A 15,092-nucleotide genomic window follows, 5' to 3' on the forward strand; every position below is an offset into this window, starting at 1 on the left:
CACACACGTACGCAGGATACAGACACAAATCCCCCGTATAGCTTTAACAGACTGTAGGGGCAAGTGCTGTTATAGCGAGTAGTACCCAATAAAGGGCGGAACGGCACACGAGTGAGTGGGTGGGTGGCCCGAACCACGCCCGGCCTCATTTGTCTCCCCGGTGGCGATGTTTTTGCGCATCGCAACAGGTATTCTCATTTCAGGTTGAGTCGACCTAGGGGGCGGCCCAGGACCGGTTCAAAAAATCGCCAACGTCGTTGGCAGGCGCTGCGCGCTAACCGCTACACCACCTCGACACCACCACCACCACCACCGCCACATCCACCACCACCGCCACATCCACCACCACCACCATCACCGCCAGCAGCACCACCACCACCACGACTCACGCGGCCCGGGTTTCCCCACGAAGATCCGGAGCCTTGACGCAATCTCACTGCTGCCCTCCCTTTCAGAGATAATTGCAATAAATTATTTGGTTCACAGTAAAAAAAATTGTTATGAAAGGTGTGCGGGGGGGGGGAGGTCAAACAAAAAAAAAACGAGATAGCTGTGGGTTTTAATGTACATGAAGCGGCCGGCGTTGGTGTATTATGATACCGTGTCGATCGTTGTGTGAGCTTGACTGTCATTGGTTGCATGTTAGTGTGTATGTGTGTGTGATTGCCTGTGTGTGTCTCAACGTGTGTGTGTGTGCATGTGTGGGGAGCGGTAGTGTAGCGGTTAACGCGCTGCGCTATGAACCTGGCGACCCGGGTTCGATTCCCGCTCACGGTCAACACTATTGACGATTATCTGAACCGGTCCTGGGCCTCCCCGAGGTCGACCCAGCCTCAAATGAGTACCTGGTGCGGTGTGTAAACATCGCCACTCGGGAGACAAAGGCGGCCGGGCGTGTTACTGGCCACCCTCCCCGTCGTGTACCGTTCGGGCCTTCATAGGGGCTCACTAACAGCACTTGCCCCTACAGTCTGTTAAGGCTATACGGGGGATCGTTGTCTTTGGCTACACGTGGCTACACGTGGCTGGATGTGTATACATACAAATACCTTTGTGTACACATACAGAGACGCCGGTGTGTGGAGCGGTCGTGCGCTACGAACACCGGGCATCCCGAGTTCAATTCCAGCTCACCAATAACAGTTGCAAATATTTTCACCGGTTCTGGGCCTCCCCTAAGTCAGCTCAGACGTAAATGTTTATACACCGAACCTGCTGTGATGTGTAAACATGAGCACTTGGGAGACAAAGGCGGCCGCGCGTGGTGTTGGCCACCTGAATCCCTGCTAGCTAACAGCACTGATGTGTGCATTTGTGTGTGTCTATATGTGTATGTAAGTATGTAGGAGGAGCAGTAGTGCAGCGGGTTAGTGCGCTGCGCTACGAACCTGGCGACTCGAGTTCGATTCCCGCTCACGGCGAACACGAGTGACGATTATCTGAACCGGTCCTGGGCCTCGCCGAGGTTGACTCAGCCTCAAATGAGTACCTGGTGCGATGTGTAAATATCACCGCTAGGGAGACAAAGGCGGACGGGCGTGGTGTTGGCCACCCACCCCCTCGTGTGCCGTGCCGGCCTTTATAGGTGCTCGCTAACAGCACTTGCCCCTACAGTCTGTTAAGGCTATACAGGGGATCTTTGTCTTTGTATGTACCTGTGTGTTCTTCTCTGTTTTGTATGCATGTACTTTGTGTGCATTTTTGTACGTGGCTGTCATCGTGTTGTACGTGCGTAGATATGTGCATTTTCATATCTCGCTATGTCCATGTGCGTCTTTGTATATACGTGTTTTTGAGTATATTATGTAACTGTATGTGTATATCTCTGTGTCTGTGTGTGCATTTGCGTGTATGTATTCGTTGAGAGTTGGGGAATGTTGCGTCTGTGAGGACAGTGTTGGCTATGCATGTATTTCGGAGAGTCTGTGTATGTCCTGGTGTCTATAAGGTGTGTGTCTGTGCGTCCGTGGGAGTGTCGGTGCACGTGTTCCCCCAGTCTCTCTCTATACGTGTGTACGCGACTTTGTGAATGCATGTCTCTTTGTCTATCTGCGTGTCTGTGTGCCTTTGTGTGTCTGTGTCGTCAGCGCCACGAACCCAGCGAACCGAGTTCGATTCCCGTTCACGGCCACCGACACCAGTGACGATTATCCGAACCAGTCCTGGGCCTCACCTAGGTCGACTCAGCCTTAAACGAGTACCTGTTTGGATGTGTAAATATCGCCAGTCGGGAGACAAAAGCGCCTGGGATTGGTTCTGACCACACTATAGCTGCGGTTGTGTACGTGTGTGTTTGGTGGTGGTACTGGCTGACTGACAGCACTTGCCCCAAGAGTCTGTTGAGGCTATACGGGGCGGAGGGGGGGTCTTTGTCTTTGTGTACAGTTTCCCTCCACTCCGTCCTAACACATAACTCCCGTAACAAATCCCTCGGACATTTGGACAGATTACATTATTGCGCCTCGCGGTTTCGAGCCAAATAATTAAAGATGTTGGGGTTTTTTTTCCTAAACACTGCCACGCTGATTAACGCGTCTCTTCGTAACCCCGGCGTCTGCAATCGCGTGGCCTTAAGCATTGCGGGCACCGTGCTATGATGGATGAATTAAAACAACACCCAATATGGCTCCGCGTCATTACATCTTAGCAGAGTACCGACCGCCAGGGCCGGCCTCTGTCGACGCCGTGTCTCCGGGTCACGATCCTTAGGAGGAATCGGTTTCTGCCTTCAATGTATAGTACAACCCCCCAACCCCCCATTGCAAACTTGCATTTAACACAAACGTGCACGCGCGCACGCATGTGCACACATGCACGCGCACACGCGCGTCACGGATGCCACATGACCGGTTGCTCGCCCCATCGGTAAAGCGTCCCACGACGGTCACGTGCCTTCGGTAACGCTTTCCTTGTGCGATAAACGACAACAACAACAACAACAGCAGCAAACAAAACTCAATGCACTCATTCGATCGACAACACTGCCTTGGAAATTAAAAGAATATATATAATCGGCGACGTTTCTGGCACCGGCCCTTCTTCATAGCATGTGATAGACAGCGTCTTGTAATGCACGAGTCGACCCTGTGTGCATTGTCCGTGCATGTGCGTGTTATGGCGCGCTATAACAATGCTATTAATTATAATGACGCTATTAATTATAATTAGCTAATAACGAGAGCGCTGAATTTCGAATCGCTTCTACCTCGCGCCGCGAAGGGCGCTCCGATTCTAGACACTGCCACCAGATCGCTGATGGATCAATGTCAAACACGTGACATCGTGCACGCAACAGAGCTCGCAACCGCAAATTGTCCCATAGGCTGTCGCCGAGCGGACGGACAACGGCGGGCCGACGTTTCGGCCCGCCTGACCCGCTTCGGTAAATAGTGAGACTCAAACCGGAGCAAGAGCCTCGGGACGTAGTCTTGCTCGGTGATGTTGGTTGTTCGGCTTGGTTTTGTCGAAGGCCATCGACTCAACTATCACCAAACTGTTGTCTGTACTTTTGCCGCGCGCGCGCACAAACACCCCTCTGCAGCACAACGCAGCACAACAAGCAGCATCGATGCCCTCCACTGTCACCGTGACACATCGGGCTGCCCCTGCCCCATTATCCATCTGCCCGTAGCAGTATACAGCTGCAGGAAAAAACGTGGTCGCGCCGTACCCGACACTTAAGTGAGCCTCACGGCCATTGCGCCCGCCAGCAAGGGCGCTGTAGCGTGTCAGGTAACGTACCCGTTCCTTGCAAATCGGCAGCCGTGGTGGTACCCGGTTTGTGAGGGCAGGTCTTGCCAGTGAAGGCCTGACTCATGGACTTGTGTCTGGTTGCTGCTGCTGTAACCACGCTGGCAGGGGAGGGGGGCCCGTGTCGGTCCTTCCTTGTGCATTCCGGGTACGCACGGCGTTGGAGATGGAGTAGATCTTTTTTTTTGGGGGGGGGGGGGGCGGGGAGGATTGGGCGATGTACGAGGAGTTGTAGTAGACATCGTAAGCGAGAAGATATACGAGACTCGGGTTAGTCACACGGGTTTACTATAATTATCCACTAATTAGGGGAGCGGTGGTGAAGCGCGCTCGCTCACTGCAACGTAATGGAAGTCGTTTGAGTACAAAAACGTACGGAAAAAAAATCCAAAATTATTTTTCTTTGGGGGGGGGGGGGGGTAAAATTCATATAAAATGCGTAGCAGACACCGCCGTGTCAATGAGTATATCGTCACGTTCTGGAGGGTCACTTCCGCCGCGTTCCATTCGCCCGTGTAATAATGTGCAGCTTTGTCAGCCTTAAATTCCCTATCCATGCCGTACATTTAGACGCGAGCTCGTATAGAGCACTTCGAGTTGCCCTGTCTGCACGTAGCCACTCCATCTGTAGACACAAATGTGCTCGGGCTCTCTTCAGATGCCCAGGTGCCTGTGTACAGGCAGGGTTCCGGGAGGAAAACAGCAAGATTAATTGCGCAAGCAAATAGTCCCTGCGAACGCGGCCGTATTAAAAGCGCCGAGCATCGCCGACGTCGCCGCTTATAACGCACCTCTCTTGTTTGACGTGGCACACACACCAATGCGTGCCAAAAGATCCCGTGCTTTAATTAATTGCTGGACATGCCAACCCAATCACGACCCGCGCGGAGTGATTTATTCCCGCCGCCGCCGCTCGTTATAATAACCACGTGAGCGAGCCCCGACGCGTTGGGTCTCTCCAAAGAGGGCTCGCCGCACGCTGACCCGCAGATCACACGCGCGCCGCCGCCGCCGCCGACGCAGCCGTGGAAAGATCCGAAAAATTAAGACGGAAAAGGAGCGCCCGACCCCACGCACGCACTCACGCACAAACGCGTGCGCACGAGGGCACGCGCACGCACGCGCGCGCGCACGAGGGCAGTAGCAGCGGCTGCGGCTGCGGCGCACTCGACGTTACGCACGCGGTCGAGACGGCAGCAGACGCGCCGAGGGCTCGAGGCACGACACAGCGAGGTGGGTGGGTGGGTTGTGGGTGGTGTTGGGTGGGGTGGGGGGGGTTGTTCGGCCAGCACGAGCCAGCGACGGCGGCGCGGCGCGCGCAGCCGCCTTATTTATTCCGATGTCGAGCTCGGGAGCGCTCAGCACCTACTACGTGCACTCGCTCATCAGCGGCGATGCGGACGGGATGATGAGCGCGGCCGCCGCGGCTGCGGCAGCGGCGGCGGCCGCGCGGTACCCGGGCGGAGCGCACCACCACCCGCAGGCGGCGCGGCCCGCGGCGCCCGTGCAACTGCCCGAACACCCCGACTTCCCGTCGTGCAGCTTCCAGCCCAAGGGCTCCGTGTTCGCCTCGCCGTCCGCCTGGGCGCCCATCCCGACGCAGCCGCCGCCCGGCGGGGTCTTCCACCCGCACGCGGCCTACGTGGGGCAGTCGCACCTCGCTGACGAGGGCAGCCGCTACGTGCGCTCTTGGTTGGAGCCCGTTGGATTTTCGGGATTCGGTGGCGGCGGCGGCGGCGGCGGTGGTGGTGGTGGGGCCAGGCCCTATGACTACAAGCCGGAGCCTCTGCAGCAGCAGCAACAGCAGCAGCAGGCGGTGAAGCGACGCGACGTGACGGCGGGAGTGGTGGCCTACGAGACGTCTCCAGGAGCCACCGTGGCCCCCTTGCTCGGCGGGGACTTCCCGCTGGAGGCGCCGAGCGAGGGCCGCGAGAAGTTGGCCGACGTGTCCCCGTACCCGTGCACGGACGACGCGGACGTGAACTCGGAGAAGAGCGACGACAAGCCGGCCATCGACCCGAGTGAGCGCGCGCGCCGCGTACACGAAGTCACACACGACCCATGCACACCGCGCACACACACGACCCACACACACCGTGCACACACATACCGTGTACACACACGACCCACACACACCGTGTACACACATACCGTGTACACACACGACCCACACACACCGTGCACACACATACCGTGTACACACACGACCCACACACACCGTGCACACACATACCGTGTACACACACGACCCACACACACCGTGTACACACACACCGTGTACACACACGACCCACACACACCGTGCACACACACACCGTGTACACACGACCCACACACACCGTGCTCACACACGACCCACACACACCGTGCACACACACCGTGTACACAGACGACCCACACACACCGCGTACACACACGATCCACACACACCGTGCACACACACGACCCACACACACCGTGCTCACACACGACCCACACACACCGTGTACACACACAGTGTACACACACGACCCACACACACCGTGTACACACACCGTGCACACACACCGTGCACACACACGACCCACACACACAGTGTACACACACGACCCACACACACCGTGCACACACACGACCCACACACACCGTGTACACACACGACCCATGCACACAGTGTACACACACCGTGCACACACACCGTGTACACACACGACCCACACACCGTGTACACACACCGTGCACACACACGACCCACACACACCGTGCACACACACGACTCACACACACCGTGTACACACACGACCCACACACACCGTGTACACACACGATCCACACACACCGTGCACACACACGACCCACACACACCGTGTACACACACGACCCACACACACCGTGTACACACACGACCCACACACACCGTGTACACACAGAGTGCACACACACGACCCACACACACAGTGCACACACACGACCCACACACACCGTGTACACACACGACCCACACACACAGTGCACACACACGACCCACACACACCGTGCACACACACGACCCACACACACCGTGTACACACACGACCCACACACACCGTGTACACACACGACCCACACACACCGTGTACACACAGAGTGCACACACACGACCCACACACACAGTGCACACACAAGACCCACACACACCGTGCACACACACGACCCACACACACCGTGTACACACACGACCCATGCACATAGTGCACACGTGTACACGCGTACTCCTACTTCCCATGCCGTGTACACATGTACATATATTTCTATGTACGTGCACATAGTTGCAATCACACTGTGTACACACATACACACATGTTCAATGCACACCGTGTACACAAGTAACGTGCAGTGTGTGTGTACATATATCGTCTGTGTGTACGCATACCGTGTGTACACCCACGTATTATACACACACTCACATACGTGGTGGTGTGTGCAGACGTGCACACTCACATTCCTGTGTGTGTGTCATACCTTCCTTTACACACATCCTAGACACGCGCGCGAATATACTGTGTAGTGTATCACACTCCGTGCACATACACACACGCGGCCATTTCTTACACACACACCACTTACGCACACCCCCCCTCCCCACGTACGCACACAAACACAACCATGCACACCTATACACACGTACAACACACACCCCGCGTATGTACGCCCACCCCTACTATCTCCAAGTACGCACTCTCACAAACACCCCCACGTACGCACACTCCCCCCCCCACGTATACACACATACACAACCATGCACACCTATACACACACACAACACCCCGCGTACGTACGCCCACCCCTACTACCCCCACCTACGCACTCTCACACACACACCCCCACGTAGCACACCCCCCCGACGTACGCACACACACACAACCATGCACACCTATACACACGTACAACACACACCCCGTGAACACCCCCCCCCTCTCCTACGGGACCTCCCCGTCATTGCATCCACGCCCCGTGCGTGTAGTCGTCAGATTTGCTGTTTGCTGTTTGTTGTGTAGCCCCAGTCTGTTGTTGTTGTTTACAACGGTCGTGTCATCGACAGCAAGCTGTGCGCTTGGTGTACCTTTCAGTCTTAAATGAAACCTCCCCTTCTCTTCCCACCATAAAGTGATTGAATAGCTAGGCCAGGGGGGGTTTTGTGTGTGTGTGTGTTCCTCCCCCCCCACCTTCAATAATGTTTTTATAGGCGCGTTAATTGAGATAACTTCGCGCGCCCCTGGTAGTGGCTTCATTGACGAGCTGACAGCTTTACGCATGCAGCAAGCCTTTAAACATTTCGCTATAAAGTACGGGACAATATTCAACGCTCCGTTACTAATAGCCTAATAATAGTAACAACAAATATCACCCTTGATGATAATAATACTAATAATAAATTACGTATCGCCATGTTTATTATATTTTTCCACACGATGTCACACTTTTAAGAGGATGTCGCATAATCCCAAGAGATACATCCCCGACGTAAAAAAAAAAGATTTCCGTTACTTTTACATCGTGGATATTATCCATTAAATGCCGCTTTAACTTGCACACTGCTCCATTAAAAAAAAACCTCACGAGTTCACATCGCCGCTTCCTAATCGCATTGTGTCGTAACGTGCGAGTTGTATATATGACACGGGGAGTGTCTGATTACGCGCTGTAAAAGGCTACGGCTTGCTTCTCTGTGAGGAGTGTGAGCCCACGTGGCTTGCCCGCACGGCAGCTTGTTATTGCGCGCGTGGTGTGTCCCAATGATTCAGCTACAGACACCAACCGGGGCCAGTCGAACAAAGGTGATAGGCAAAGAGTCCGCTGTCCCCCCCCACCACCACCACCATGCCCTCCCCTCCTTTGAAGTGACGCTGTTGTTATTGTTGTTGTCTCCTGCTCGTAAACAAGACAAAGATCCCCCGTGTAGCCTTAACAGCCTTTTGGGGGCAAGTGCTTTCAGCGAGTAGCACCTCTGGAGGCCGGCAACAGCACACGAGGAAGTGGTTGGGTCCCAGCACCACGCCCGGCCGCCTTTGTCTCGCGAGTGGCGATGTTTTACTACGCACCGCGCCAGGTACTCGTTTGAGGCCGAGTTGACCTCGGGGAGGGGGCCCAGGACCGGTTCAGATCATTATCGTCACCTTGGTGTTGGTGGCCGTGAGCGGGAATCGAACTCGGCGAGGCTCGCGTGGGTAGGTCGGGTTACCGGGCTCATCCCGATGCACTGCCGCTAGTAAACAACGCAGCCGTGAACCCATGCACAGACACACGTATAGAGAGAATATGATGAATTGTAGACTGCGATAATAATAATAATAATAGGAAACAAAGCGGTTCGCTGCAGACAAAGCGCCGAACGCAGCGTGGATGGCAGCCGAGGCCTGTGGTGTGGCTCCGGTGACGTGAGTCGGGGTACGCGCACATTGCTCACAGCACGGCACACACAGACACACATACGGCTGGCGCGTCGCGTTAGACAATTCACAGCTTCACCCACGACGTTAAGCCCGTATACATCTTCGTTTTCGTCGTCTGTGTATTGCGTTGCGTTTGAACAACAACAACAAGAAAACCAAAAATATAAATTCGAACACAGGAGGAGCCCATTGTTATTGTGTCGGCCACACACACGGGCACAGCGTCATCGCGCGTTATTCGCGTTTGAGATGGCGCTCGCAAAAAAGGATGCATGTGAGAACGTGCGTTTTGCGATTTCTCTCGCTCACAAGCGAAACAAAAACAGGCGAGGTCGTATACAACAACAACAACAACAACAAAATGTGTACAACAACAACGACGAACAACAACAGCAGCTAACCGTGCAGCGGTTAGCTGTTTGTGACAAGCGGCGTGCTGTCGATGGCGGGGAGAGACGAAAGGGAGAAGCCGCAGTCGCGCCTGTACACTCGGAGACAGACAAAGAACACGGAGAATCACACACGCGCACACACGAGAGTGCTCTGAATGATACGGCGTGAATTGTAATCGCAGTTCCCTTCGCAAGGGCTCTCGCCCTGAGATCTACTAAATCTCGACGAAACGCGGTGGCGCGTCATATTTTTGTTTAATTTATGTTCGCTCACAGTATCGTGCGTGTACCTGTTTGTACACGTGCACAGAATCGCATCGTGTCAATCCGCTGCTGGATGAAGGCTCTCGCCACGCTCGTTTGCGGGTTGTGAGGGTTGGGGGAGGGGTGGAGAATGGGGGGGAGGTTATTTAACCATACTTCACCACGCCGATCAATGCGGATTATTGGCGTAGTCCACTCGCCGTTAGACAAGAGCGTGCGCCTACAGCGGGGGAGCGGTGGTGCAGCTGTTAGCGCGCTGCGCAACGAACCCGGCGAGCCGAGTTCGAATGCCGCTCACAGCAAACACCAGTAACGATTATCTGAACCCGTGCTGGGCCTCCCCTAGGTCGGCTCGACCTCAAATGCGTGTGCAAACATCACTACTGGGTGGCGTGCCGGCCTTCATCATTGCTCGCTAGCAGCACTTGCCCCAACGTTCTGTTCAAGGCTATACTGGAGGGGGGGGGGGGTGCTCTTTGGGTCCGGGCCTGCGCTTTAATCGCTATCCCATCCGGCCGCTGTACAATCAATGCCCACTAATGCAGCGAGTCGGTACGCCCACCTTGCCGGCGTGTACCCACGGCGTGTGTGCATGGGTGTCGGGTGTGCACGGGAAAATGGGGGGGGGGGGGAATCGAAGGCGGGGGGGGGGCAGGGAGGAGGCGAGAGTGGTGTATGTTCTCTGCGTGTACGACGAAGGCAACGTTCATGGCATCGCCATTCGTTTGGCTTTGCTGGCCACCCCCACCCCGTCGCGTGGCGTGCCGGCCTTCATAAGGTGCTCGCTAAAAGCACTTGCACCAACAGCCCGTGTCGGCTATGCGGAGGGGAGGGATCTTTGTCTTTGACACGTGTACGAACCGGGGGCCTCGTCACTGATGATGTCAACACATCCTTCCGGGCCCATGCTGCATTTGCGTGGATTGTGTAATATTATTCGATACGTACAGTAGGCATGCGGATCGTAAATCATGCGAAGATGTAGCCGCACGCCCTCTTAACGCTAATTGCAGTGGGTACACGATACGACGCCGTTGTTGTTGTTGGTGCTGCTGTGGTTTGTTGTTGTTCGTGCAGGTTGTAATTCAAAATATAATTGGGTCTTTGTCCGTGTCTGCACACACAGTACCCATGTGTACATAATAAATTATGGAGCACGTACACAATGCAATGACAACGCGTGTGTTCCCTTGTGTGCATCTCGGCATGCAAAAAAATAAGTGTACGTGGGAGCGGTGGCCGAGCGGTTTGCGCACGCTGCTCTTCACACAAACACAGCGAACACCGAGTGATGTTCCGTGCCAGGGCTAAACAACAACAACAACACAAGAGTCGTGAATACGTGAGCCTCTGTTGAGGCCTCCTGCAGGTCTGGGCCGGCTCGGCCTTTTTCGAGTTGACCCGGTGCGATGTGTAAACATCAGCACCGTTGGAACAAAGACATCATCCACCCGGGAGTGGCAGTGGCCACACAATCACCATCACGACCATCACGACCACCACCATCACCACCATCACCACCATCACGACCATCACGACCACCACCATCACGACCATCACGACCACCACTATCACGACCATCACCATCACGATCATCACGACCACCACCATCACAACCATCACGACCACCACCATCACGACCATCACGAACAACCACCACCATCACGTCCATCACGACCACCACCACCACCTCCATCCAACTCGAGCGCAGATACAGCCATCGTAGGTTGCTCGACACAGCATTCACCCCCTCCCCCCGATAGGCCTATGCAGGTTGTTTCGCTGAGTTGTCACCGGCGCGTTGTTCGCCATGATGTCCGACGTTTCGCCCCACGTGCCGAGAGCTTCAATCCTGAACATTCTCCCAGGCCGTGGAGCGAAAACCATGATCTAGATTTAAACACGAGGCGATAATCCTCCGCTAGTCTGGACGCAATCATCTGGCTCACCAGCCGCGTTGTAAAATTATAGCTGCTGCCCTACATCAACGTTTGCCATACGAAGATGGGCTATACAGTAATGGGGGAGGCGTGGGGGGGGGTTGTTTTGGAGGTTTGGTAAGGAGGGGGAGGGGGACTGTCTGTGTGTGTGGGGGGCTGTGGTGTAGCGGTCAGCGAAGTCGACCAACCGAGTTCGATTCACGCCCACGGTCGACACAATTATATCTGACAATTATCTGAACCGGTCCTGGGCCTCCCCGTGGTCGACTCGGACTCAAATTAGTACCTTGGTGCAGCATGTAAACACGTCACTGGGGAGACAAAGGTGGTGTGTGCGGTGCTGGCCTTCATAGGTGCTCGCGAACAACACTCGCCCCAACAGTCTGTTAAAAAGCAATTGGGGGGGGGGGGTGCGGATGGGATCGTTGTCTTTGGACCTTCGTCTCGTGTCTTTGTTACGCGCTCGTGTCTCTGAGCCTGTGCCGTGTGTTTCTTCCCCCCGATGTCGCCCCGCAGACAACCCCACCGCCAACTGGATCCACGCGCGGCCCTCTCGCAAGAAGCGCTGCCCCTACACCAAGTTCCAGACCCTGGAGCTGGAGAAGGAGTTCCTCTTCAACATGTACCTGACGCGGGACCGGCGCTACGAAGTCGCCCGCGTGCTCAGCCTCACCGAGCGCCAGGTGAAGATCTGGTTCCAGAACCGGCGCATGAAGATGAAAAAGATGAACAAGGACAGAAACAAAGATCCGCAGTGAGGTCGTCGGAAGCGCCGTGTTTGTAGAGAAGCGCCCGGAAGCACGAGATGAGACGGATTGGTGTTGACGATGGTGGTGGTTGGTGTTGGTGGCGGTGGGTGGTTGTTGTTGTTGTTGGTGGTGGTGGTGAAGACGTCGACAGTCAACAACTTTCAAATGTGAACAACAGCAATTGATACAGCTCCCCGGTGAACGCAATGGAAGTGCGCGTTCGACTTTGCATCGTACATTAAAACAACAGAAAGGAAAGGATACACTGATAATGAAGGTCTCACGTTATATATATATAGTATATATATTAATAAATACACCATGCCGGAGTGCAGCTATTTTTCAGAACGGTTGTACCTTGCACAAATCGGTAATATCTTTATTAAGGTTTAGGCATTGCGGTTAAGCTGTTCGGAATTTACAACTATTTAATCAATGGCTCTTCCCCTTTTCATTTCTAAAGAAGAGGGGTTTCCGTGGCTCAAGACGCGTGCAGTCCCAACTACCTTGGAAGCAATTCCAATAATTACGTTTCATTATTTTGGAATAAGTACAATTGTTTTGGACGGCAGACTGAAAAAGGGGAGGTGACTGCTGAGTGTTTATTATTATTGTTATTATATCATGAATATTATAGAGCACTGTTGTATTAATTACATTTAACCGATGTACATTTATTTAAACCGTTTACAAAACAAACAAAAAAAATCGAAGTAATTTTATATAATAATTATATATTAAAATTATTAAAGAAAAAGGGGAGGAGTTATTCACACGATATTTGGGCTACCTACATAGAAGAAGCTGACACTTTGTAAATGTAGAAATGCGCGCAAATTAAAAAAAAAATTACAACAAAAAAAAGAGTTCCTTTTATTTAAGAGACTTTAAAAAAAGATAGTGTACACGTGGGTTCCCGAACGCGACTGTACAGTGTTACACCCGGCCCTCATCGCTGCCGCCCGCGTACTTGAAAATCGTGTTTTGTGACTGCTGTGTAATGTCAGGATTTATACTCGATACTTAATCTGGATCGCGACGTTATATATGTGTAGGTGTGTGCGTGTGTGTACGTAGCGTTATATACAGCAACTCTCCATCCTCCCCCTCCCCACCTTCCCTTTTGGAATGATTAAAGGAACCCCTACTCGACTGCCCATCGCTCGCCCCTGCGGGTTTGTTCATCGGTTGCTTTCGTTGCATGCAATCGGTCGGTCTGTAGGCACGAGAGAGAGAGAGAGACACACACACACAGAGCACGTTGGAGCCAATTTGAACGCACATCCGACAGGGTTGCAAGCAAATCTCGCTCTCTCTCTCCCTCCGTGTTCTACTCCCATGTTGTTCGCTCGTCGTGGTAGCTGTATGTATGTGTGTATGTATATATATTCGCAGTACTGTGACTATTGCCTTCCTGGTATGGTAAAGTTTTTATTGTAAAATATATTATATTAATATTTACCCGTGGCCCCTATCGCTCACCCCGCCCCACCCGCCAACCACACCTCCCCCCCCTTTATGTTGTGTAAATAAAGGTAATTAAAATAAAGGAAAATGACACTTCAGGTGTGAGCGTTGTAAGGGGTGTGTTGATGATCGCCTGTCTAATCAACTCACAGCGCGCGCGCCCGCACTGATTGTGTGCAGCTTGATATCCCGTGTGCCCTTCGGCAAAGTGTTGGGGCAAGTGCTGTTGGCGAGCACCTATGAAAAACAATCACGCGCAGACAAACAATCGTATCAACACAAATGCGAGCACATACACAATCGCATAGACAGACAAAGATAATCACAGACACACATAATCATACACACTGCACGAACATACATACAAACACACAATCGCGTGCACAAAGACACTGTCCATCATATGCAAACAGACACTATAATATACACAAAGACGTGGCAAGTGCAGACAGGCATGCACAAGCGCAGAAAAAAGATATCCCGTATAACCTTAGCAGACTGTTGGGGCAAGTGCACACAGATACATACATACAGACACACAATCACATTGACACACACCCACAATCAAATACACACAAACACGCAATCACACAGAATACACGCAATTACACACATAATTTATATATATATTTTAGGCTAAGTGTTGTTAGGCGCGTACGCCACGCGAGTCAGGGGCTTGTGGAGTACTACGCCCGGCCGCCTTTGTCTCTCCCAGGAACTCGTTAAAGTGTTGTGCCTACCGAGCAGAGGCCCGGGACCGGTTCAAATATCACGCGGCAAAGATGTCACTGCAACATAAATGGTAACACAGACAAACACACAACATACATGCATGCATACAAACACGCACGTACATAAACACAAACACTACACACACACGAGCAAACATGCACAGAAACACAGGCCAAAAAGGACATAACCCCCTACATAGCCTTAACATAACTCGTGCGGAAAGCGCTTTTAGCGAGAGCCCACAGACACAAAAACGACACGGATACACAGACACATGCAACGTCCACCCTGCGGCACAGACTGAAACACGCGTACGTAATATTAATATTAAAATCATGGTAAGTAGAAACTGCGTCTCAAGGTATCCTATAATAATGAACGTCAACA

At 53.3% G+C, this 15,092-nt stretch overlaps 1 protein-coding gene across 1 annotated transcript; it reads left to right on the forward strand.

Annotated features, from left to right (window-relative positions):
- The first annotated feature begins 5,032 nt into the window (after positions 1-5,032).
- Positions 5,033-14,016, forward strand: LOC133344820 (homeobox protein Hox-A9-like). Its single transcript, XM_061555037.1, has 2 exons — positions 5,033-5,771; positions 12,274-14,016. The coding sequence occupies exons 1-2, from the start codon at positions 5,090-5,092 to the stop codon at positions 12,513-12,515; spliced, it is 924 nt and encodes a 307-aa protein (XP_061411021.1). The 5' UTR covers positions 5,033-5,089; the 3' UTR covers positions 12,516-14,016.
- Positions 14,017-15,092: the final 1,076 nt, after the last annotated feature.

This window comes from Lethenteron reissneri, chromosome 20 (assembly GCF_015708825.2).
Source record: "Lethenteron reissneri isolate LAM-NWPU_2019-01 chromosome 20, ASM1570882v1, whole genome shotgun sequence".
Lineage (NCBI taxonomy): Eukaryota > Metazoa > Chordata > Hyperoartia > Petromyzontiformes > Petromyzontidae > Lethenteron > Lethenteron reissneri.